At 36.0% G+C, this 24,594-nt stretch overlaps 1 protein-coding gene across 1 annotated transcript in view; it reads right to left on the bottom strand.

The window, feature by feature from the left end:
- Positions 1 to 24,594, bottom strand: part of UBE3C (ubiquitin protein ligase E3C) — a 60,215-nt gene that overhangs the window by 33,579 nt on the left and 2,042 nt on the right. Inside the window, exons 2-13 of the mRNA XM_054171185.1 lie at positions 17,679 to 17,732; positions 15,123 to 15,197; positions 14,326 to 14,472; positions 13,642 to 13,757; positions 11,954 to 12,111; positions 10,434 to 10,587; positions 9,556 to 9,776; positions 9,135 to 9,289; positions 8,751 to 8,938; positions 2,377 to 2,463; positions 1,549 to 1,706; positions 710 to 942 (exon numbers count right to left, since the gene is read on the bottom strand). Of these exons, the coding sequence (XP_054027160.1) occupies positions 710 to 942; positions 1,549 to 1,706; positions 2,377 to 2,463; positions 8,751 to 8,938; positions 9,135 to 9,289; positions 9,556 to 9,776; positions 10,434 to 10,587; positions 11,954 to 12,111; positions 13,642 to 13,757; positions 14,326 to 14,472; positions 15,123 to 15,197; positions 17,679 to 17,732 (1,746 nt within the window). The remainder of the gene's footprint in view (positions 1 to 709; positions 943 to 1,548; positions 1,707 to 2,376; positions 2,464 to 8,750; positions 8,939 to 9,134; positions 9,290 to 9,555; positions 9,777 to 10,433; positions 10,588 to 11,953; positions 12,112 to 13,641; positions 13,758 to 14,325; positions 14,473 to 15,122; positions 15,198 to 17,678; positions 17,733 to 24,594) is intronic.

The raw sequence follows: 24,594 nt of genomic DNA on the forward strand, positions 1-24,594 counted from the left end.
CTCCCACTTCTTTAATGAGCGATTTTAGCTGACTAGATGTGTTTGCTGCAGAATCTTCATGACAAGTCAAGCACTCTTTTTTCTTTTTTTTTTTTTTTTGACAACAGTTATATTAGGTTTTTTCCTGCCAATGTTTTCAGCTTCTCTTAACTCATGCCTTAGGTAAGATGCCAAGGATAATATATACTCTTTATAGATGTGTTTCTGCTAATTTTAAGTCTACAATTGCTAAGCTTGATTCACTGGTATTCCAGCAAATCCATAGGCAGTAGTACCAACACGGTTTAGTAGAACACCAACAAAGCCAATACACCATGGTAACAATTCAGTGAGGCCTCTAATACAGGAATACTTGAGTAAACATATAAGCCAGTTAGAATCTCACACCTACATAAAGTTAAAATGACATGCTTAAGTACTTCACTGAATGGGAGTCCAACTTAAAACCTATATTCTGTACCATAACTTTTTTATAAACATGATAAGCAAGAAAAATATATTAGGAAGCAAATAATTCTTAGTTTTGTAGAATTTAACTACTGAAGTTTTAGCAACTACACCAAACAGGAACCTTCCCAAATCCATATTCCTTGCAACAATTGTTACAAGGGTAATTAACAGGGGAAAAAACACCACAAAGCTAATCTCATCTCTTCAGCAGAAGCCTGAAAATCTTGCTTAAATACATGCTGAAATTGACACTGTTTACCTTGAACAACTGAATCCACCTTTTCTGTTCCGTCTGTATACACTGCTGCATTTCTGTATTTTTTGTTACTCCAACACTTCTAAATGCTGCAATATATTCTTCACGAATCTCTGGTTTTGTTTCTGGATAAGCCAACTTTATGATTCCTAAGCATGCATCGCGAAGGCAGCGTGATAATATTACAAGCTCTTCTAGTGTAAAAGGCATCATTGATGATTGTCTTTGACCTACAACTACATAAAACACGTTTCCTTAAATGACTTTTTCTTAATCTGTGTTGCCATAAAAGAACAATTCTTTAATTGTATAAATTCACACACAAAATCTAAAAGTAGGGAAAGCAAGCATCACCCAAAAAGAGAATGAGTATGCACTTAAAAAGTCAGTTGGGTTTTGCAACTGTTTGCACTCACGATGATTTTAATTATAATATTCTCTTAGTTTACATTAGACTACATGTTCAGCCCAGAAGAACAAATCAGCGAGGACACTGAAGTTAAAAATTACATTATCACAGTTATCACCAAGGTTGGAAGAGACCTCAAAGATCATCAAGTCCAACCTATCACCCAAGACCTCATGACTAGACGTCATGATTAAGAACTTCCACATCAGAGCCTGTAAAGCTAGTGTTTGCAAAACGTAGGCCATCATTTTTTTTCTCCTCTTTTTAGTAAATGCAATCAGCATGAAAGAGCCTGCTGAAAGCTGAGTGCCCAGGGGAGTCAGCCCAGAAGAGACTTCACCGCAGATGTCAGCAAATCATTGTCCAGGGATCTCCATAGTCTTACACAAAAACATTCTGCAAAGCACTCCTATTTAGTATGCATGAAACTCACCTTCTATTGGATCACCAAAGAATTCATTATCATGAATAGAAATTAGTGAATGACTAAACAGAGAACTAAAAAGGTAGAAGAGAGGGATAATTCGACTTGAGTCTTCTAAAGACATTGGAGAGCCTCTTGAAATCACTTGAAGAAGTGGCACCATAGACCTTAAAACACAAAATGGCAAATTAATGATTGTTATTAGTCTCAAAAACACTAACTTCAGCTTTCAAGTATTTAGCAGTGGTTCCTACAGCAAAATAAGGATGAGACTCTCAGTTAAATAACTATTTCCCATCCTTGTAAAAGAAAGTTAGTCTTTTAAGTTCTTGTCAATACAGCATCTCAGTGTCTTGATAGAAACTTTAGCATTAACCATTACAGACTGCAGACACTTTCTGGTTTACAATAAAGGCATGAAGCAAAGAGAGTAACTCATCTGCATGTCAGCACAGAACAAATCTGTAGGTCAAATGCCTCAGCTCCTGGAAACATGTTTCTGCCACCAGCAATTTCTGGATTACTTAAAGCTTAAGAGATAAAACTCACAAAGTTGGGATGATGCACTTGAAGATTTGGTGTTTGCTGTACTGATGCTAGGAAGCACTCCAAAAACTACAAAACATCCACCTCACTGTAAACACAGATTTTATTTATTACTGTCCAACTGCCAAGAGTTTGCTCGGTTTTATGAAATCATAGGAAGTAAGTAACCATTAAAGTTTGGGTTTTAATCATCTTCCATAAACACTGTCATATCACTAATGGTCTCATTCTCTGCTCATTAGGTATGTGCTATTTTAACTAAGATTGTTGCAGAAATGGTATCATACATACCCTGTAATCATTCGTGTAGTCATCGAAGATATCAAATACCAAAGATGCCTCAGGAATCTGGCATTAAAGGCTAAACTATAAAGGAGCCTGCAAAAGGAAGTTCAAATGAATTGTGTTTTCCAAAGTACTGTATTCACAAACCACAATGCTTCCGTAAGAACTTCTCTGTTAAGGATTTCTCAAGCATTAACAATTTAGATTTCTTTTTTCAAGATGGAGGTTCTATTTTATTAAAATCTGGTGAAAGCCCCAAAAGCTGAAAACAAGCATATAAATCCTTATATCGAAAAGTCCACCATTTTCATTAACTCTGCATCCCAAGATTTCAGTATTTCACAGCATTAAATGTGCATTGTTATAAACAACATATACTCTGAGTTTACATGGGAATTTTGTGAAGTCTAATAAAGAGAAATCACACCAACTAGTTACCAGCCACTTTTGTGTTTCTTCCAACATTAGTAAGCTTAGCCATTTTTGTGAAAAGTAGACTAAAACACTTAATTTATGCTAGAATCAACTACTGATTTAAAATTATAAAACAGTTTTACTGATATATACTGTATAACATATAAAAATAGCAGCATCAATTGAACAATGCCTATGAGGGTAGCTTCCCATACACATATGCTAGTCCATCCATAGACGAAAAATGGTTTATACACCTGACTACCTGAAAATAAAGTAAATAAATAAATGTGTTTGTTCACAAGTCAGATATATATAGGACTGAATTTAACCATATTATTACAGACATGACTATGGCATGATTGGTTTTTTGAAGGAATGAGATATCAAAAGCTTCATGGACTCAAAGAGTCTCCCCCACCCTGTTTTTTCTCCCTGCAGGTAGCAACATACAAAACAAACATTACATGAAACAATCTGCGTGTTCTAGAAAAATCAAGCAGGCTTTGACTGCACTGTCATTTTTCAGATACTGAAGAACTATATTCAGTGAGTTATCCCAAATGCTACTTTCCTAGGTTTCCTAATTACTATAAGAATAAATAAGGTAAAACAGATGCTCAGGTCCACATCTCCTCTCAGAGGTCAGTGGCCTCATAATATCAATACTCCCTGTGACCACACATACAAGAGATAGAAGGCTGGGAAATGGGAGCAGGGAGGGTAGTCTAGCTGCTGCCTGAAAGAACAGTATTTATTACAGACCATATGGATACATTAAAATTTGCCAGATGGCAAAGGAAAGGAAGCACACATTTCATTAAGGACAAAAAGTAAAAAAAAAGAAATTTAAAAAAAATCAGTAAACACTTAAAAACATTTGACAATGCTTTAAGCAGCAATCCATTTAAAGACATTAAAACAAAACAAAAAGAACACCACATGAAAACCTACACACACTCACAAATACTGCCTCTGGGTCCCTGCTTACTGGGCTGCTAAAGTCCTGTAGACTCTTTTCTGCCTTCTGTGAAGTTCAGTCTCTTATGCACCCACACTGCTAGTCTCTTCTTCAGGCTCTCAATGCACCTGCATTCACCAAAAGCCAGTGACAAAGAAACAAAGTAGCCTGAGGAAGGGCAGAACCCTTCACGTAACAGAAAGGATAGAGTTTCACGGGTACAGGGAGTTCTAGAAATAGAATGGGGGCATGCAGGAGGAGTATAAATGAAACACACCATCTCTGGTTTTCAGTGCATCTTTGCTGAGATATCATCCACCTTATTTAAAAGATTTTTGAGTTTAAATACATAGATCATATGTTTTAAAAGACTTGGGAGCTTCACATATTCCAAACAAACTGCGTATTGGTGATAATTTCAAAGTTTGAGTTAAATTTGAAGCAATGGCAACTAATGCAAGTTTAAGGTAAGTTTTATGGTAAAATTAAGTTCTGCTTCAGGTAAGTGGAATTATTTTTTTTTTTTTTTAAATCAACCTGAATTTGATACATGGGAATTTTATTTCCTTCTAAAGTCACATTATTTTGACATTTGGCTGGAAATTATACATTATCACCTGAGGAAGAGCTTATTATATCTAGCTAATTTAGAATAAGGATTTGTATTCTAATGTTTAAATATCAGAATGATAGCTTAGATGTCTTGGTTTCTGAAATGAAACATTTCCTTAGTGACCTTCAGTTTTCAGCCTCATATTCGAAAAGAAAAGTAATTTGGCACAGTGCCGTTAGGTCTCACAGGGCTTCCGAGTGAAAACTTGTTAATTTTACAATCATCCCTGGAAATTATGTAATAGTTTTAGCAGAAATGAACAAATATTATGGACACTGAACCTATCATAATGTAATTCATTTTTTCATTCTAGTAATATTCAGCCATAATGAAGGGGAAAAAAGGACAAACCTTAAGAGCTTATAATAATAACCTTTGTCTAAGTTTTAGCCATTTTTATTCCATATCCGTGATTCAGGCAGTCAATTTCAGCAACTGCTATATTTCATGGCCCAATTCCAGAAATGCTGAATGCATTCAACTCTCACATTTCCCTTCCCTGAAAATCTGATTCAACACAAAAATGCAAGTTTGGCAAAAGATGCCACATAGCTTATTTTGTCTGTACAAAATACCTACAAAACATAAATCCATTTCATCAATTCTGAAGTAACAATTATAACTAACAAACAACTTTTTAAAAAAATCAACAAAGCCTCAATGCAAGAATGGCCCTGAAAAACTCTGCAATAGTTTAAGAAATCAGCTTCACACTGAAAAAAAAAAGAAACAAACACATGAAAAGTCAAAGAAAAAAACAACTTTAAATTTAAAAAAGTAAAGAGAAAAACATTGCTAAGAGCAAAATATCTACCTCATTCTACCATGCTGTGATTCTCAGTTGGTCTTTGGCAGAGAAAAGATGTGCTGAAAAACAGCTTTTCTAGATAGAACTACATTAAGATGAGACAGTGCAAGAGAATTCTTCCTGCTAAGCTGCAGAACATGAGAGAGAGCGCGCTTATATACCCTGAAGACAAAGCATTACCAATCCACAAAGTTCAGAGATCAATTACTGTAAAGCTTGACCACTTCTTACTTTTCTTTAAAGTAAACCAAAAACACCAGAAATCACAAAGATTAGACATTATGTTTGATAATGTCAATTTTTGCAATCCAACTTTGGCCTTTCACTTTCAGCATTTGTACTATCCTAAAAGCAAATGAGGTTGATAAAGTTTAAACCCTGGTTTTCAACCCTCCCATCCCATGCCTCTGCATTTTCTTTAAAATCTTACTGCACCAACTTTTTTATTATGAGATCATTATACATGGGTTTATATACTGGGATTCCTTCACAGATTTTCTGTGAAGTTGTATATTCAGATGTAGCACTGTAGTTTGGGAAAACCATGTTCCTGTTACCAGAAAAGTGGAATGCTCCTTGCAAGTGGAAAAATACACACTGTCTCAGCCATAGGCTGTGCTAGAATTAAATTCACTCTCATGATTCCTCTGAAGTATCTATTTTAATCATATAAAATTCAATTACCTGCTCCCAAAAGTAAGTACATAATGACCATTTATTTAGAACCTTGTTTCTCTCTCTAGGTATCTAATTGTCCACAAAGGCCACATGATTTATGTATACTTGCCAGAAGAGTATTTTGGGCACCTCTGGTTTAAAAAAAAAAAGTGTCAAATTCCTCCTGTGCAATAGGACAGATTAAATGACCCATTAAGCTTAATTTAGCTGAGGCACCACTACAAGTTAATTAGTTAAAGGCAAGATTTTCAGTCTAGGTCATAAATTGGGCCCAGCTTCCCACTGAGACCATTTAAGTTAATGAAGAGAATACACTAGAATGAGAGGAGCTCATACAGTCTGTGAAAGGTCACTGCTGCCAGGGCAGCAGATTTTGACACTTCAGAACTGCAAGGTGTCACAGGTAAGGGACAGCATACAAAGCCATCCGTAAATGAACTAAACCGCTCTTTAGGCTGCTTGTTTCTGCCTCTCTTTGTATTGGACAAAGAATGTAAAGCAAAGCTTAAAAAAAGAAGTAAAAACATCTTGTATAATGTGTCTGGTTTTATGAAAAAGACAGCAGCGTAGAATCACTGAAATAGCCTGATGTAAGGCCAAAGTAGCTTCTGCACACATATGAAGACAGGCTGCTCACACTACACAGAACATCCGCTATCAAACTATTTTCAACCGCAGCTTAACATTATTATGTTAATTCAATAGGAGTAATGTGCACTCACTATGAAATTGTTAAACCAGGATCAGCAATCACTCTGGCGTACTGATCAGATGGATGATCGTGACTGAAATCCCAGTACGAGCAGAGTATCTAGTACTATTTAATGTTAAACCGTAGGGATGACCCACAGTCTACAATATTAAAATAGGCCTCTAAGTATTTTGCAGAAACAGAATTTAAGTATAACTTTGGTGAACAAAGGTCTTATACATCTCCTTAAAATGAGAACTACACTCCAAGATTCAAGTTTTATTTAATAACTGTTAAATGATACATACCAACTTTACAGTGAAAAGATTAAAGCCCTGCCCCCCCGAAAACAAGCATAATTCCCAATGACTTCATTACAAACAGGATTTTATTTTACATCTCTCATCTGGCTTACTGAACACTAGCTACCAGTAGGGTTTTTCCAGTCTTGCAATCTTTTTCTTTAATTGAGCTTAATTGCAATTGGAGCTCTTAAAATACTTTTAAACACATTATTTCTGCTCAACTATTTCTACATGGTTTAATTAAACAGATATACTTTACTCTGATCTTCTAATTGTCGTTCAAAATAGCACAATATTTATTACCTTTAAAGTAATCATCAAATCCTTTGAAAAACAGTCAGAAGCAATGTTTAGAATACCTGCTTGGCAACTTAGGCCAGGCCTAAAATGCATTGGCAATAGGACAACAGGAACTCGTGTCATGATAATGCCTGGCAAACCCAACACTTGCTACTGACTTTGAAGACAGAACTCGTACTTAAATGTCTACTTTAATTTACCAAATATCTGTATGAATTAACTTCATCCTGACCATGAAAGTAATTCCACCAGTTCTGTTGCTGACAAATTCTGCTTTTCTTCTAAAATCGGTACATTCAATTATTTTGGAGCTATTCAAAAGTTATAATTTGTAAAATTTTTTTTCTGCTGAAAGATGTTGAGTAGAGCTTTCACTGCACCTGAATTTGCCCAGTGTGCAACTAGCCTGTTACCACAAATAACTGCAAAGACCCAGTATGGCTGCTTAGAGGAAATAGATGCCATACCCATACAATTGAAGTTCTGTGTGACTTCTTTATTCATTAAACACCCTTTTCCACAGAGTTCACCAGCAACTTTAAGCCAAAGCAGTGATGCATTTAAACTCAGTAATTACTATCCAAGGCAATGTACTACGTGCAACAATAAAGTGGGCATACTAATTCAACTGCTGCTATGATCTTCAGGTCTCACATCCTGCTCTAATGCAATTAGTCTACAAAGAACTAATTACCCTAATCGAGCAATCACAGTTTCACTGACATCTTACTTCCTCTAGCAGCTGTAAACACCACCAGGCTAAGATAGCACCTAATTAGTTTTCTGTATCACTGTTTACAATGCAGTTTGAATTGATTATGTTTACAACATTCTCTAAATACTTACTTTATTACCAGCCACTACATACTTACTCAAAACTATTTGCACCACAACAGTGTTAATACTTTTGGGTCTTAGTCTGATAATAAAAAGGTCAAAAAAATCTTCTCCCATTGTTACTGACATTTGTGGGTTTCAGTCCTTGTAAAAGAATGCTGTACAAATGAATGTTTTATCTCCATCTCAGGTGTTAAAGCCCTTCCCAAACAACATTGATTTTCAATAATCAGGAATGGTTTCAGTTTGTAGCAAGAGAGATTCTGGCTGTATATTGAAGACCCCCTTATGCTGGTTTCAGCACTCAGCTTGAGACACTGTCAAATCCACATTGCTGAAAGAACAAGCTAGACAAACTTAAGCTAGAATGACACAACAGTGCCTCTGAGCAAGGTGGCAGATATACCACTTTCAAGAATCCTTGCAATCCCTATTTGTGGGTGATTTTCACAAGCACTACCTGTTCCATAATATTCTGTCATCACAATGAAGACTAACCTATTTGCAACTCACTAAGCAGCTCAAGATGTTGCGCTTTTGGATTCAGTGATTACTACAGAGAAAGCATGATCCACAAGAAGTAAAATAGGAAACAAAGAATCCACTCTGTGGTTTGCCTGAAATTATTATTTAAATTCTAAAGTTCTTATTTAATTCAGTTGAGTCTAAAAGAAAACACAGACCAATCCCCACAGGGTATTTAAAAGAGGTCTTATCTGATAAAATTGACTTCAGATGTACTATAGTTCAACATTACTATTATTCATACTTGCCTGACTTTTGGCACCATCATTCGGTGCTGTACCATCAGCGTGTGGCAGATTGATGCCATCAGGGTAAAGACTTCTTCGCTAGCTGAATCTCTCCAAACCATATTCAACAGAGTGTTCGTCTGTTGTTTTGTATCCAGTTTCTTCAGACACTCCTCAGTTATGTACTGAACTGATATTCTCCCATCACCCTGCAAACAAAGAAAAATTTGCTTTAAGTCTTTTTAATAATCAAGTATCCCCTTTTTAAAAAATACCACTTAAGAAATAAGCAAGCTCCCTTCTACACAGATCTAGAAAAATACCAGATTTATGATGACCATGGTTTTGCCTGTATTTGCTGCTGCTGTAATACAAATTCATTTAAACAAATTCTACACTGCTTACTGGTGTAGTTGTCATTTTACTGATCTCTTCATCCTCATCTTCAGAATCACTGTTTGCATCTTGACAGTTTGTACCAGCAGTAGACACAGGCAGCTGAGAGAGAAAAGTCTGGAGTACCCTTAAATACACTAGAAGACCTTCCTCTGAAAGGGATCCTGTAACACATATATTGAAACAGAGTATTATTAGCCACATCATACTGCACTATAGAATGTACTTTACCAGAAATACCTGATCAAACATATTATGCCAAGTCTTCCCAAATTAAGTGCATTTTTTACTGAAAAAGGGGAAGAATGGCTAATAAAACAGATCTCTCCAATATTTTTATTCACAAACTGCCCTTTCCGCATTGTGGAAATACATAACATATTAACTCAAATATGAAAAAAGTAATACATTAACCATTCAGCTTTCTCACCCAAATATGTTTCTCCAACTGTTAACACAAAGTAAAAAAGCCAAGGGGCTTGATCACTTCTTCTTGAACATCCACTTTCTGCTAATAATAGTGCATTCAGAAAGAGTTCGTAAGTGAAAATGGTCTGCACATCAGCAAGCGCTGGAATGATGAAATGGAATATCTGATCTGTAAAAGGTGCTGCCAGAAACTCCTCTGTGAAGGCTGCAAAAACCTGCTGCCTGAAATGAAAACAAATTGTCTTTGTAGAAAACACAAGTAAAATTTCCCACAATTATAACCACAGAGTAATAATCAATTTGCAAGTTTGAGCATGATCTGAAGAAGCCTGCAGAGATGCTTTCCATTTTATCCTTGAAACTTTTAATGAACTCACAGGAAACTCTTCTGAAGTTAAATTTGTTCACAATCTTGAAATAAAAAATTAATTTTAAAAGCACAATACTACATTATCACAAAACACTATCATATGTGTTATTGTTCCATCTTTCTACATACCCGAGTCTTTCTGCTTGCAAGCTATGATTTAGTAATTTCTCTCCATAAACCTCATATCTTGTCAAACTTTTTAACTCCAACATGCTCTTAGCTGCTTTTCTGCTCATCTAAGTTTTTCCACACCTGTGTTCCTACACATCACGGTATCTCCTATTGTCTGTGCTGTTTATTTTAGTGTTCAGCATTTTATTGCCTTTTTCCTTAAACACACCTGAAACTACATTGTTTCATCAACATACACAGCATTATCAAAAAAAAATCATTAGTATTGCAAATAAATCAGTAAACAACACTAAATGAAAAGCTAGACACTCAACAACAACAAACTGCACACTCTGACAAGATCAAACGAGTATAAAAATATCTGTTTTTAACTTTACCTTGCACCTTCTGGACAGGAGCTATATGTAAAGTGCAATGGCTTCAGAACATTCTCCAGAAGTATTTTTGCAATAGGGACTCGAGAAACATCAGAATACTCAATACTCGAGGGAAGCTTATTGTTAATTAACAAATAAAGCGACTTGTAGTAGCCTGCAAACGAGAAATACCACTTTTAAAATACAGTATTGGTTTTCTTCTTTTTCATATAGAACAATTTCTGTACTTAACCTTAACGTGAAAAATACCTAACAATCGTTGCATGAAGCTTTACTGAGGAAGGCATTTTACAATAGTCCAAATTACACCCACACAACTAATAGGATATACCAAGAACCTCCTTGGAAACATCACTTTACACAGTCACAGCTTCATTTAGAGTCAGTCTGATCTTCAAATACCCATGATGAAGTGAATAATTTAATTGTTTTGAACAATGACCCCTGAAAGAGATGTTCTTTTCTCCTCTGTGTGCCTCTGTGTCCTTTCACGATTTCAGATATCGTTCCTTTTCCCCTCTACTCCAAAACACAACTGCATCATAAAGGTAAGAGACGTGTTGGCAGAGCATCTTGATTCTATGAACACTTTGCCTAGGCAGGCTGAAGAATACCATTACTGCTTCCAAAACAGGGATCTCACAGACAATAATAAATCACCACCCAAGTCATAAAGATATGTGTAGAGGGTAATCTATTTTTGTCTCGCTGAAGTACAAATGGAATCCTGTGATTTTGTGCTTCTTAAACCAACCTCCTCTTGCTCAATCAATTCCTAAACTAAGACAGAAGTTCCACAACTACAGGAACCGCTCTAAATGCATAAATAGTGTCACACCACTGAGAGGTTCCATCTAAAACCCTTTATCACTGACTAGCTAACTTAATATACAATGCTACAAATGGGAGTCATCATAAAGGAATAACAGCCTTGCAAACTCAAGCTACAATGCCAAATATTTTTCTTTATTCCCAGGGTAATGTTTTTTGCTGATGTTGGTACAAAGGAAACAAAAGCTCAGTCATCATCCCTTTGCTAAGATGCCTCTACTGTCAGCAGAATGAACAGGTAATGCCAATTTATGACAATAATTACCATCAGCATTTGTAGAGAACAGCACTGCGACACCACATCTAACTTTTACACAACTAAAGCTTAGCTCTGCCTCACTGTATGTGCATGTGGACATGTGCATGCATGCGTGAGTGTGCATAAACAGCAACTGGAATAAAACTGTTAGGTAATACCCACCTACTCTCAAAAATTGTGTTAAAAGTCTGTATAATTAAACTTGGTAGAATATTCAATTTATCAAAAGAATTTCCAAAGAAATCAAACAGTAACTTCTCAAGCAGTGATCTCCCTACAAGCAAAATCTCTATCTAATGTATAGATTACCGTACACAGCACTTAACTCATTGTATTTGTGGTAAAGGCAAAAATGTGATTAAACGTAGCTTTCAGGTATCACACATTCTGTTCCAGTATTTCCCAGAACTTGTAGTTCCCAGCTACTCACCTTTTTGAATCATGTAGTGCAAAATTTCTTCAATTAATGATGTCACATAGCTGACATCTTGTAAAACAGGCAAATACGTATTCTCAGATGAAAATACCTCAAGCATTCTCATAGGAAGTGCAACATTCAGACTGTCATCATTGCAATTTTGCAGTAGCCTATAAATGAAATTATTTAATGAGATATTGCTCTTATTTCACCATCAGCATATGCACACTGATTTAAAAATAAAACTAAAAAAAAACCCTTTCACATTCACCTTAAAATACCTTATTTATACTTGGTTTCCAAGGGCCTGTGTAGAATTAGAATTTGTTAGTACGAGATGTACATAGGAATAACTGCCCTAGCAACTTTCCTTCCCAGCCATTCAGAAAAATCACAGAATCCTAGGAAGGTTTGGGTTGGAAGGGACCTCCAAAGGTCATCTAGTCTAACTCTTCTGCAGTGAGCAGGGACCTATTAGCAAAAATTATTTTAACACCATAGTTAAGACATTTCACTGAACAGCAAACCAAAGATACTGTGACAAGACAACCTGTTCTTGCAGATGTAGCTGAAATCAAGCTACATTTTTTTTACTACAATATTACACAGTCAAGTTTTTTACCACACCATCAAAAGCTCCTTGTGAATCTGAACTTATCCTCAGGACACACCTTTTTGGCTACCTGTCCCACTGCTTGCTTTCTGGGCTTTTGCAGAACATTAAAGGAGTTCAAAAAGCAAGCACAGGCACTCATCATGCTGGCAAAGTGAAGTTAAGAAAAGCTTCTTCCTTCACGCTCCCTATATGTACAGGCAGGGACAGCCATTTCACCCCTTTTGTTTTCCCACATTACCAGGACAGGGACAGCGAAAATACTATCAGTTGAATTTGCAAAACTGCAATTCCAACTGTAGTGAAAACATACAATTTGATCCAGCACCCTACAACTGTGTTCCACTGTACATGGACTTAGAAGCCCACCACTCAAGTCTTCTTCAGTATCTGATATCACTGTGTTTTATACATACAGTATGCACAACTTTAAGAACACAAGGTACAATGACTCGAAACAACTTTCTAAAAAGGCCTCAACATTAAAAGGGAAAAAAAGAAAATAAATTTAGACCTCTGCAGAGTATAACTAGTTCCTAATATAGATAAGAGCAATACAGTTGCTTTCCTGTGATCATCCCAGGATCCTGCCACTACAAATAATAAATTTACTGCCAAAGCCAGTAATGTTACTGTGTAACATACCTTAAATTCAAAACAAAGCACTAGGAAGGGTATCTCAAATTATGTTAGTTTTAAAACAAAACATATCCAAAGCATATCCTTGGAACATCAGTCTAACTCAGATAATATCTTCTCATGGCTACCAGTTCCCCATACCTTCTAGTTTCACAAACAGCCCTACATACAAACAGGTAAGAACATCTGCATGAACATCCTATCCTAGGCAGGGCACCCAAGTACATGTTTAACTTGAAAGTCAGTGGAGCTTAAGAACCAGTCCATTGCCCTTATTCAGAAACAAGTTCCTTTGCAATGGCCTACACATGTATTTAACATATAAAGTCTTTGTTATAAAATAAAATTTACATTTAATACTTCACCTGCTGCAAAAAGAAACAACACACACCCAACAATTTGTAAACACTTTTTAGACAACAGCACATAGGGAAAAAAAAGAGTTTACCTGCAACACAGTCCCAACAGTCTTTTTATTTGGAATAAGCAAGTAAGTCTGTCTGGACCATCCAACTGCTTAACAAACTGAGAACTCTGTTTAATTAAATTCTGACACATCCATATCTGAGAAAAGATATGCACAAGTTCAATGTTTATAACAAGTTACATTGTTTACCGCAACACAGACAGTAATATTTCCATGTTCTTTTGAACACATATGGAGGATTTACAAAACACCAGGAAAGAATATTATGTTCGGCTGAGAAAAAAAAAGTTGCACAACATACACACAACAACATACAAAACTTCTGGTAAGTTTGCAGGGATTTTGCAACTGATATAGTACTGACCCATCAGGAAAAAACCCAACCTAGATAGCCTGTGTCATTCCCAAGGTAAGTGAAAAATATTATTTAACAATTAAATTCTAATGGAAGTGTATTATTTTTAATAAATTACTGTGAATTATACACAAGGAAATAGTCAAGGTTTAATTTCACAGATTTGTGTGTGTGTGTATACACATACAAAATCTAATTTTAAGTTATTCTGTCTAAATTTAAACTAGCAAGATTTTTACTAAAGTGGTCAAAAGACATTTTTGCATCCCTTCAAAAATTCTGAAGGGATAGAGCATTTTAAAGCTCATGAAATAAAAGTACTATGGATCAAAGTATGTAAGGGTACTCACCAAACGCTTCGAGTCCTCATTCTGTCTATAAAAAAAGAGTAACTGACGAACTAAAAGAGTCAAATTAGCTCCATTAGCAGTGGAAAAGGTTCCTCCAGCCTGGGCCAAATCAGCACAGCGATCAAATTCACTTCTTTGGATAGAGTACTTAAAAAGAAGACATGCAGCAATATATCAATGATAGTTATGACTTAAAACAGAGATGTAAGATTTTTAAAGCTTCATTTCAACCTCCCACCCAAAGTGGTTGCAAAGTAGTAAAATGGATACATGCCTTTACTCAGAGATCAAAACATATACACTATCATAGTTAAAGCCGTAACAACTGCTTTCTGCAACTTGGAAAGTACACATTGCAACCAATTTGTTGCTTCTCAAGTAAGAGAATAATCACAAATATTTTCACCTAGTTCACTCAGTAAATATTAGTGAATCTAAACAGATACAACAATTTTTTTTAATAATATAGCCAACTAGCAGTTCAGAACATAGTTTTGACTCAGTCTACCACCTTAGCCATATTGGGAAAAAGTAAGCTCCACTGGGGTGTGATTGCTGCCAATACTTAATTGTTTTCATTTGCTCAAAAAAACACTGCATAATCCCATTGAGGTCCACTGTCACAGATGTGCTTTGCAGAATAAATGTCCAAACATCAGGAGGAAAAAAGAATTTCCAGCTTGTAAGCATATTCAGTAGTCAAAAAAGTGAAGATTTTTCAATGGAATTATATATTAGCAGAAAATCTCATTTTCAGCCAAGCTGGTTTATTTATTTAGAAAGATGCAAGTGCTTACTTGATGTTTTCTGTCTCTGTACCCCCTTACAAACGACTGGATTATTATTGCATTTTTCAGCCTCCGTCTTTCTTCCTGTAAAACAAAGTAGAAAATGGAAATAATCACTATGGAACTGACTCCTAATTTCTACCATTTTAATCAAACATGCATGTATATTTTAAGGAAAATTAAGCACTGTTTGAAGGCTTGCACCAAATAAATCAGGAAGAAAGCTTTTTATGTATAAATTTAGCATTAAGATGCCGCAAAAGAATTTTTAGTATTCCCTAAGTATGTTACAGTACAGAAGTCAAAAATAAACATATTTTTATTAGATGAAGTCTTAAACATCAAAGCAGTCATCAAATTCAACTACACCATTCCTCTTTCTGCATAGATCAGCTAACACTGAAGACCCCCTGATTTGTTTCCACTCAAATACATCAGTATGACATTGGTTGATGCAGTTGATTCAGTTATTTGGAAGCCATACTGCTGTCAAAAGAAAAATTAAACAATGCTTTAAGACCAGAAGTGCAATATTAATTAAAATTCTTGCTCTCTCCTTCAAATCAGATCTTCACAGTACCTCACTTTCAGGAACTGAAAGCCAGTTGTCTAAGGTACTATGGAAAGACCACTCAGAGTACTCTGACAACACACCCAGCATCATATTAACTAACTAGAGGAAGTGGCTACTGTCATTAGGCTTCCAGTATTGTCTGTAATTAGGTTTCTAATAATGTTCATATAGCTTCTTAGGGGATAGAAGAGGGATGTAAATAATGAGTTGGTCATGAACCTAAAGGTACACAGGTTGAGGAAGACAAAGATTATGAGTGAAAAAGTCAGAGAAACCCACTTTAAGAAGGGCCATTTTAACATAACCAATTCTGAAGACCACCAGGCAAAACAAGAACACAAAAATGTTTTATAAATTTTGTTAAAGTACATTTGGGAAAGTTCATACCAACTTTCAACTTGCAAAAACTTGATTTCTAATTTATGGTCCTATATAGATGTATCCAACTTAAACACTTAACCTGAACTGACTAGAACACCACCAGATAAAACTGCCATCCAATGTCTGTTGTATTTTTCTTGGAAATAACCAGGCCCTAAAGCAATTTCTGTGAACAACTGTATACCTGAAGGATTCTAACTACCTCTAGAGTGTTGTCCAGGATCAAAATTTTAATAGGTGAAAGAATATTTTTCCCTCAGAAGTACCTACCAGTAAAACTGCAAAGTATGGGGGCAAGCAGGAAAGAGTTTCAGAGAGGCACTCTCTCTTCATAATCATAATGTAATGCTTGACTAAACAGTAGGTATATTCTCCTCTTTTCAGGTACAGGTTTTATCTAGAATAATGACTGTCAATTAGAGACCCATAATTGCAAAGGTTTTAAGTCTGAGGTCACTGCTAAGATTCTGCTACAGGCATTTTTAAAAAGACATAACTGATTTTATTCCCAGAGGGGTCACTCATCTTCTGAGAATCTGACACATCACAGAAAATCATTGCATGTATGTGTGCACATATAGAGGTATATGATTCTGCATTGGCTTTGCAAAAGACAGAAGTGAGCAACCAAATGACTTATTTTGATGTATGACAAAGAGTCTGTGAAGAACGAAAATGTCTTTTTACATATGTCACTGAGAACACAGCATTCTGAACTAACTGGTGAAATCCTAGTAACTTCATACTTAAACTTGGTTCATAATTATACACTTGGGTTGGAAAGAAAAAAAGAGCAGTAACTGTACTCAGAAACAGGTGCAACTGCAAAACCTAGCACAGATCAAACACATCTTTAAGGGCCAGACAGTTTTCTTGACTAGCATGAAAGCTACAGAGCTAGACTCATTTTTAAGCCCAATTTTTTTTTTCCATCAGGAGATTAAAAAAAATTAAACATTTACTTTTTCATATTGCCATTTTTTTTTCAAACTGGTGTTATTTCCTTCCAGTGCCTATTTCTCCTTTGCTTTATTCCAGATTGAATTATCCATGGCAGTAAGGTTCCATCACAAACCAGTATTAAGGCTTCCTAAAGCCTCACACATCAACTTCTTATTGTTCCTCAATTCTCAGGTAATTTCAAAGCACCTTAGGATGCATTCAAGAATCACTGTACTGATTTTACTTTCACAGAACTGAGGCACACCCTGGGGAAGTGAATTACTGAAGGAAACAGTAGAAACAGGAGCAGAAGAGTTTGCTGAGACCAATCCTTAGTAACAGACAAAAAGCCCTGCAATTTAGCTATCCAAACACCCTTATTTCCCCAAAAAAGTCTAGACCAAATGAGCATCAAAACAAATAGAAAATTTCCCTCTGCACCCAGTCTGTGTGTAACTACCCTCTTTTGAGATTAAAATCACTTCTAGAAAGCATCTTTGAAAGCAAAGAGTTTGCCAATTCTAGTTTACTAGAAATTAGATAACTTGCAAACTGAAACAGAACATTCCTGAAACAAGTATGACTGCAACAAAGGTACTTTGGACTGCAAACGTTACAACATGGAAGAAAAATCCAGTGTGCATGCAAACGCTTACAGTTTACTTTACCTCTCGTTTTCTCCTTTCTTCCTGAGTACGATGCAGGAGAGAAGCCTTTTCTTCCTATAAAACATAAAGAAAGATACTACTGTATTTTCATTCAAACATGATTCACGTGTGTTCACAATATTTAATCTAGACTTCACTTTGGGGACTGTTCATAATATGTAACAAGCAAAACCCTGGAGAAAAGCAAGTGTCAATCATTTTCCATGCTTACAAATATATGTAAGGTAGCTCTCTCAAAAGCTATCTGAAAAGGAACAGGCAAAAAGCAGCCAACAGTACTGGTCCCTGTCCAAATTTGTTTCCTCAGCATCCCACCAATATAGGCAAACATCATCCAATTAAAAATAGGGGAGCTGAACCACAATAAGGTTCCAATTCTATCAGGTAGTACCCAATGTTTATCAAGCGTTTTCCTTGCTGGAGAGCACACAAGTCATTGGCCCAGGTGTGCACAGCAAGTTGTGGCACGTTCAAAGTAATCACTGTTCCAAAGCCCCATGCTTTTGTCTAGCTTGCAAAAAAGCACTAAGCTCTTATGTTTACTCATGCTTTTCCTCAAAACTTGTCCAGTAAAGATGTCAAAACAAACTTAGAACATAAATGGTAGGAACTTTTTCTTTTAAAATTTTGAACTCTTTGCCCAAATTACAGCTACAAACTGAAACTTTCAGGACAGTGATGTTTCCAATAGAAAAAAATAAGTATTCAGGAGGCCTCTAAAGAACAATACCGTTACAACAGAAAACTTGTGCATTAGCTTCTAACCCACAACCTTGAACAAGTACACACAGATTACAAAATACGAAGCTTTATTCTCAAGAATCTCCAAAGAAATATAAAAAATAATTCCGTTTTGAAGCAGAGTATTCAGCCCCCACTGCAGTGAAGATCTTAGAAGTACCCTGACACCTTCCCAAACCCAGTCTAAAATAGACAATAGATTTAAGTAAACTATTTTCTTTTTGCACCTCTATGACACATATAACTACTTTCCTTTTCTATGTCCTTATTAGTCTAGAAAAGTTAAGAAATAAAACATACTCAGGCTGACGAAGTATTGTATCTACACATGTAAAAATAAAATTTATCTTGGCAAACAAATGTTTATAAAATACTTAACCACGTCTAATACAACTGTGCTGGAATATTTTCAAAGTCTATATGCAGACACACAAAAAAATGAGGGCAAAAGACTTCTAAATTTCTTTTCTGAAGATACAAGAGGTCATGATTCTTCCAGTTTCTTGAGGATAGCAAATATCAAGAGAATGAAAAAACAACCTAACCTATAGAAGCAAAAAAGAGGGAATCTAAAATTGGGAATGTATTTCAGATAATTTACTGCAGCAAGCATAAAGAATTAAAAAAAAAAAAAAAAAACCACCCACCACCAAACCACAAGATGGTTAACCATGTTCTCCTCTAAAGACAGTATTTACAACCAAAGACACCACTAACTACAGCTACTGCCCTCTAAAGACAAAGAGTTTTTTCCCCTGTGTTAAACACAGTATAAACAAATCACACCAAAATTCATACATAAGATGATGTATCTCTGCTCAAGCAACAAGAAAGACTGCAGGTCTGCTTGGTAATGTGAAGCAAGAGATTCTGACCTCGCACACATAAAAAGAATAAAATAATGTACTAAATTAAGAAACAGTTAACCAACAGATGGCTTAAAGTTTCAGGTCTTTTTTTAATAGATTACTTCATTTTCAACAGATGATACCCACTGCATTCAATATGTTAGTAAAATGTTCCTATCTAGAAGTGATCAGAGTGACATCCCTTCAGTGCGCCTGGAGAATTTCATTTCACAGGCAGCATCATGCAGAGAGTATCTCTGCTTAGAAGCAAAATGTGCTGAATTTTTCCTTACACTTCAGAGTGGACTGAAAGACAAAGCAAAAGAACATACAGAAAATGGAAGAGAAAATGCTGTATGTCAGTGAAGAAGAGAATGGTACAAAAAAAACCCCAAACAAACAAAACTATACAAACATAGTAATTGTAACAGATTAGTAAATACAGGAAAATGAGAGGGCTTCTCAGAAACAAATCATTACAACTATTGGGAGGGGGTGAGGAGAGGAGATACAAGAGAGCAGCATATTCTCAGTGTATCACTATCTTTGCACTGATCAGGAATCAGGTTCCCTTAAGCAAGCACTCTTCAATCCACCTTTAAAAAAATAACAAAACCTGAAATTTTCAGTCAATGTCATATACTTGCTTTGAGTGTTTGCAAAGAAAAACACCAATTTGGTAAAGTATAAATTAAATACAATAGAGGAACTGTCTTAATAAAATATTCAGGTAAGTACATATCACCTTTGAAAAATTATTATGGGTCAAATAAGGCCCCACAGAACAGAAATGTAAAGGAATGGAATGGTAGCTTGGAGATTGGACGTGGCGCTTGGTGCTATGATCTAGTTGTGAGGTCTGTTGGAACAGGTTGGACTTGATGATCCTTGGGGTCTCTTCCAACCTTAGTTACTGTGATACTGTGATACTAGATATATTTTTATTGAATATAAATATATCTCCTACAGAGCTAATCAACCCAACAGCAATACACTGCCCCTTCAGAAATTAAAAATTAACAGTAAATACTCAATAAACCCACCACATAAAAGGGATGAAAAGAACTACAAAATAATCTTCTTCACCTACAAAGGGTATGCTAACAAAATTATTTCTTAAAGACAGTTAACTGGACAATCATCTCTGAAATCGCATTAGAAACAGCAGAGCAAAAAAGAGCTAAACTCTGTAGCTGTGGCTATGTGGTTGGCTGTGAATGACAGCAGCATTACCGCAGGGAATGTACATCTGACAACTCCCATCTGTATAGTCACCTGACTGCTGACAGCTACAGATGCTGTTTCACCACCTCTTCCTACCTACTGCCAGAGCTATTCACAGTACCAGATTCTCCACTCTCAGAAACGGTTCCAGCTTCAACATTATTTTAGATAAATTCCACTTCAATTGCTTTCTCCAAATATTGAAAGAAATTAGCATTTGAAGACACACAAGGTCTTGAACTAAACCTCAACAATTTAAATTCCATTGGACACACAGCTCAGCTAGCCTGCATAAAACATGTTCAGCAGCTTGAAAAATTCTGCTTTAGAACAGTTGGTGGCTCTTCATATCTCCAATTATTTACATCATGGTCAAGTTTACACATAGAGAAGACCGTTTTCCAGAAGAATGTATTTTAAAGTCCTTAAAACATGACAATGAAGAGGCATTAGGCCAGGAAAAGCCTGGCATCACTGAAATCAATGTCACAGTGCTTGCTAGAAATACTGTAGCATTTTAGCTCGAATTTTACTGCAGTATGTAAGGAGTATCAGGAACCACTTTTATCATGGTAGCTACAAAGGCATGCACAATGGAATAGGACTTGAGATTCTAGAGGCCAAAAGAATTGCAAAAAAAGTTGCTTCGAAACTTACTCTCAAATTGTCTCTACTATGAATTTTAGGATGTATATTGCACACATCATTGTAGTTGAGTGACTTTTCACTGTCTCAGAAACAAGCAGGCTTTGACATTCCAATGTCCGGGACAAAATGCATTCTGACTCAGAATGGGGTATATACTTGAATACAGATCTATGCCATGTGCATTATGGGACATGGGTCTTTCAAAGCAAGGCAGTGCAAGTCTTTGCCATCATTCAAAAATTACCTTTAAATCTGTAATTGTGATCTATAAATCCTGTACTATAAATCCCCAGCACTGTTTCATTTCCATTGTGACCTGGTGTAGCTTCAAACAAGATATAATTAAAAGAAACTTCAATCTTCCTTCCTTTCCTAAACAAATCAGTAAGGCAGAAACAAAACTTTTTTTCAAACCTCTCCCATTGTTGCTCAAATCCTACAGACATCTATCACCTTAAGATGATAACCAGTGCATTCAGTGTGCTAGTAAAACGTTTCTATTTAGAAGCGATCAGTGACACCCCTTCAATGCGCCCAGAGAGTTTCATTCTGCAGGCAGTGCCATGTAGAGAGTATTTCTGCTCAGAAGCAAACCCATGAAGATCTCTCCATACACGGCAATCTTACAGCCCACTTTTTTCAAATCATTTTTAATTCCACAAGAAGTTATTTAATGTGTAGAATAGAGACAACAAAGAGCAAACATGATGCTTCTGGAGATCTACCCCTGCACTTCAGCTGTGAGGGGGGTGAAAAACACACAGGAATCTAATGCTTTATGTTATGCTATTAATTCAATAGTGTGTCAGTAACCACTAAAATAAAATATAAATAAACTCTGTCAATGAAACATCTTTGATTATTAAAAATTTCCCTATTAAAAGGAATTAAAGAGACTTTAAAACACAGGTGGAGTCATCACTGTTTGCTCATTATTAATTTCCATGTCTTCCACAAGAGCACATCTTAGTAAAACCAAAAGAAACTTAGTGAAGTTGATTTCATTGTTACTTTCATGACAGTGTGAACTCATTTGTATTACAAATTCATACTGCATTATAATTTTAAAATACTCTATTTTAAACAGTCTTGAGATTTATAAAAGCATGTTTTAGATATCTCTAGTGATACTGTAAATCTGACTTAATATTCTTTTAACCATTTTCCCTGTTAAAAACTTGTAAGATGTCATTATAACATTTCACAACCTAAATGAATGATGTGGAGCTACAAAGCTCCTTGCACCTCTCCACACAAGCATGGGGAACCCCTTGCATGGATGTACTGAAGGACTGGTACCTCATGTTTTCCTTAACACTGATAAAATTAATAAAGGAATGCTAGGCCTGAGTGCACCAAATCAAGCTAGCATTGTTATACAGATTCTGCACTATGCCACGAAGAGTCTAGTTTTATGATAAAATTAGTGAAACCTGCTAGCTGCCAACAGAAGGCACAGTGACACTCCACCTCAAAGAAATATGTTTGCTATATGGGATACAACAACAGGGTGAGAACCACCCAGGTGAAGGACCATCTGTTTCAGTCCGCTGCACATTAGGTTGGGTTAGCTCAATTTGAACTGCACCCCAAGCCAACTCGAGATGCACTTCTTTTTTCCTGCTTGACACACCACAGAAATAATGGAGCCAAAGCCTTTAGGCAACAATTACTGTCCTGTACAAAAAGCCCATTAGTAATTCAAGATGTTCTTGCATTGATCTCCAGTAACAGTATTCATTTTGGAGGCTATTTTACCTCAGAAGTAAAATACAAGTATGTTTTTCCAGTTACAATTAAAACTAAATCTGAAAATGTCTTCTGAAGAGCCTCACAACCCAGTGATCATGCTTTAAAGGTGAAAATAAGTAACCCAAAAGATAAAAATAGTTTAGAAAAAAATTTAACTCATCACATTGTAAATAAAACACAGTATCTACACCATTGAACATATACACCACTAACAGTCCAAATGAATCAGCAGATTTTTGAAAGCACAGACACAAGGAAATGTCCAAACACTGAGAATAGAATAGAATAGGAATAGAATAGGAATAGAATAGGAATAGAATAGACCAGGTTGGAAGAGACCTTCGAGATCATCGTGTCCAACCTATCATCCAACACTACCCAATCAACTAAACCATACAACCAAGCATCCTGTCAAGCCTCGCCCTGAACACCCCCAGCGACGGCTACCCCACCACCTCCTCAGGTGGCACCTATATTTTTACATTTATGTATTGTGAAATATTAAAGTATTAGAATATTATGAAAGAATCAGTCACAGGGATAGTCATCTTGAGAACATTAGTTTTGCAATCCAGGATTTTAATAAAAATAGATGGTACTTAAAGACCACTTTATTGGCAAAAGGTTTAGTTGAAGTGCCTCTCTACAGCACCCAAAATTCAGAGCACTGTAATGCACATGAGCATAAGATGCAAACAGTGCAAGGACAAATCTGAACCTCTCTGCTATCATACTACAAAATGCTACAGGAGTTTGTTTTAAGAAAGCACATTGGAGTCAGGATCCTTATAACTGTCATAATGCCAAAAGTCCCCAGCTGTGTTTCTATGATTATGCTTATAGGGCTTACTTAAGCAAACCTTTGCTGAGGCCTAAACATCACAGACATGGTGATGTCAGACAGCGCATCAACATGTGACCCATAACCAACACCTTACTGTTTGCAGCTGCATTTACACGTGCAAAAGCTACTTTTAATAGTCAGCTTTGCTGATCATTTATTTTGGTGTAGTCATATCCACGTCAGGAGGACTCACCAGCATCTTTAGAACTGACTAGCTCCTCAAGCTGGAGTCCCTGCTTTTGTACCCGAAGCAGTTTGCTAATACAGGTGCAACAGCAACATTTGGCAAACTTCTCCAGAATGGGTAGGGGAATTCTTAATGTTTGGCAGCCTACATATAGATTCTACCAGTATTTCTGAGTTGTGCTTTATTCCACCAAATGAATCAATAAAGGCATAGTACTGAGCATCCAGCTAACCCACAGAGCATCAGAGAGCACTGAGTTGGAACTGTGTATCTTTCTAAACTTATACACATTTGAGGGAACAAGAAGGTTTAGCAAAGAACAGATTGTTTGGTTTTTCTCATGTGCACAAAAAGCTGAAGGAAACATTTTATAATTCAGCCCTCCATAAAACTAAATCCTGTAGGTATGAGAAACATGATCACAAGAAGTCTGTGATGTGAAATAATGAGAAACTCACTGAACCCACGTAAACACTTGCCATGTCAATCTCTGCTGTAGTATGTTTACATAAAAGCTCAGGGCATAAAAAGCATTTTTAGAAGTAATTCTTAGCATCATTTAAATAGTTCTTTCAATAGTACTGTGCACAGTTTATGAAAATAATCAGTTATTTCAAGAGCATTCTATGATGTCCATATAACTATGATGTCTAAAGCTGTAACTAACTGATT

Source organism: Dryobates pubescens, chromosome 21, assembly GCF_014839835.1.
Source record: "Dryobates pubescens isolate bDryPub1 chromosome 21, bDryPub1.pri, whole genome shotgun sequence".
Taxonomy (NCBI): Eukaryota; Metazoa; Chordata; class Aves; order Piciformes; family Picidae; genus Dryobates; species Dryobates pubescens.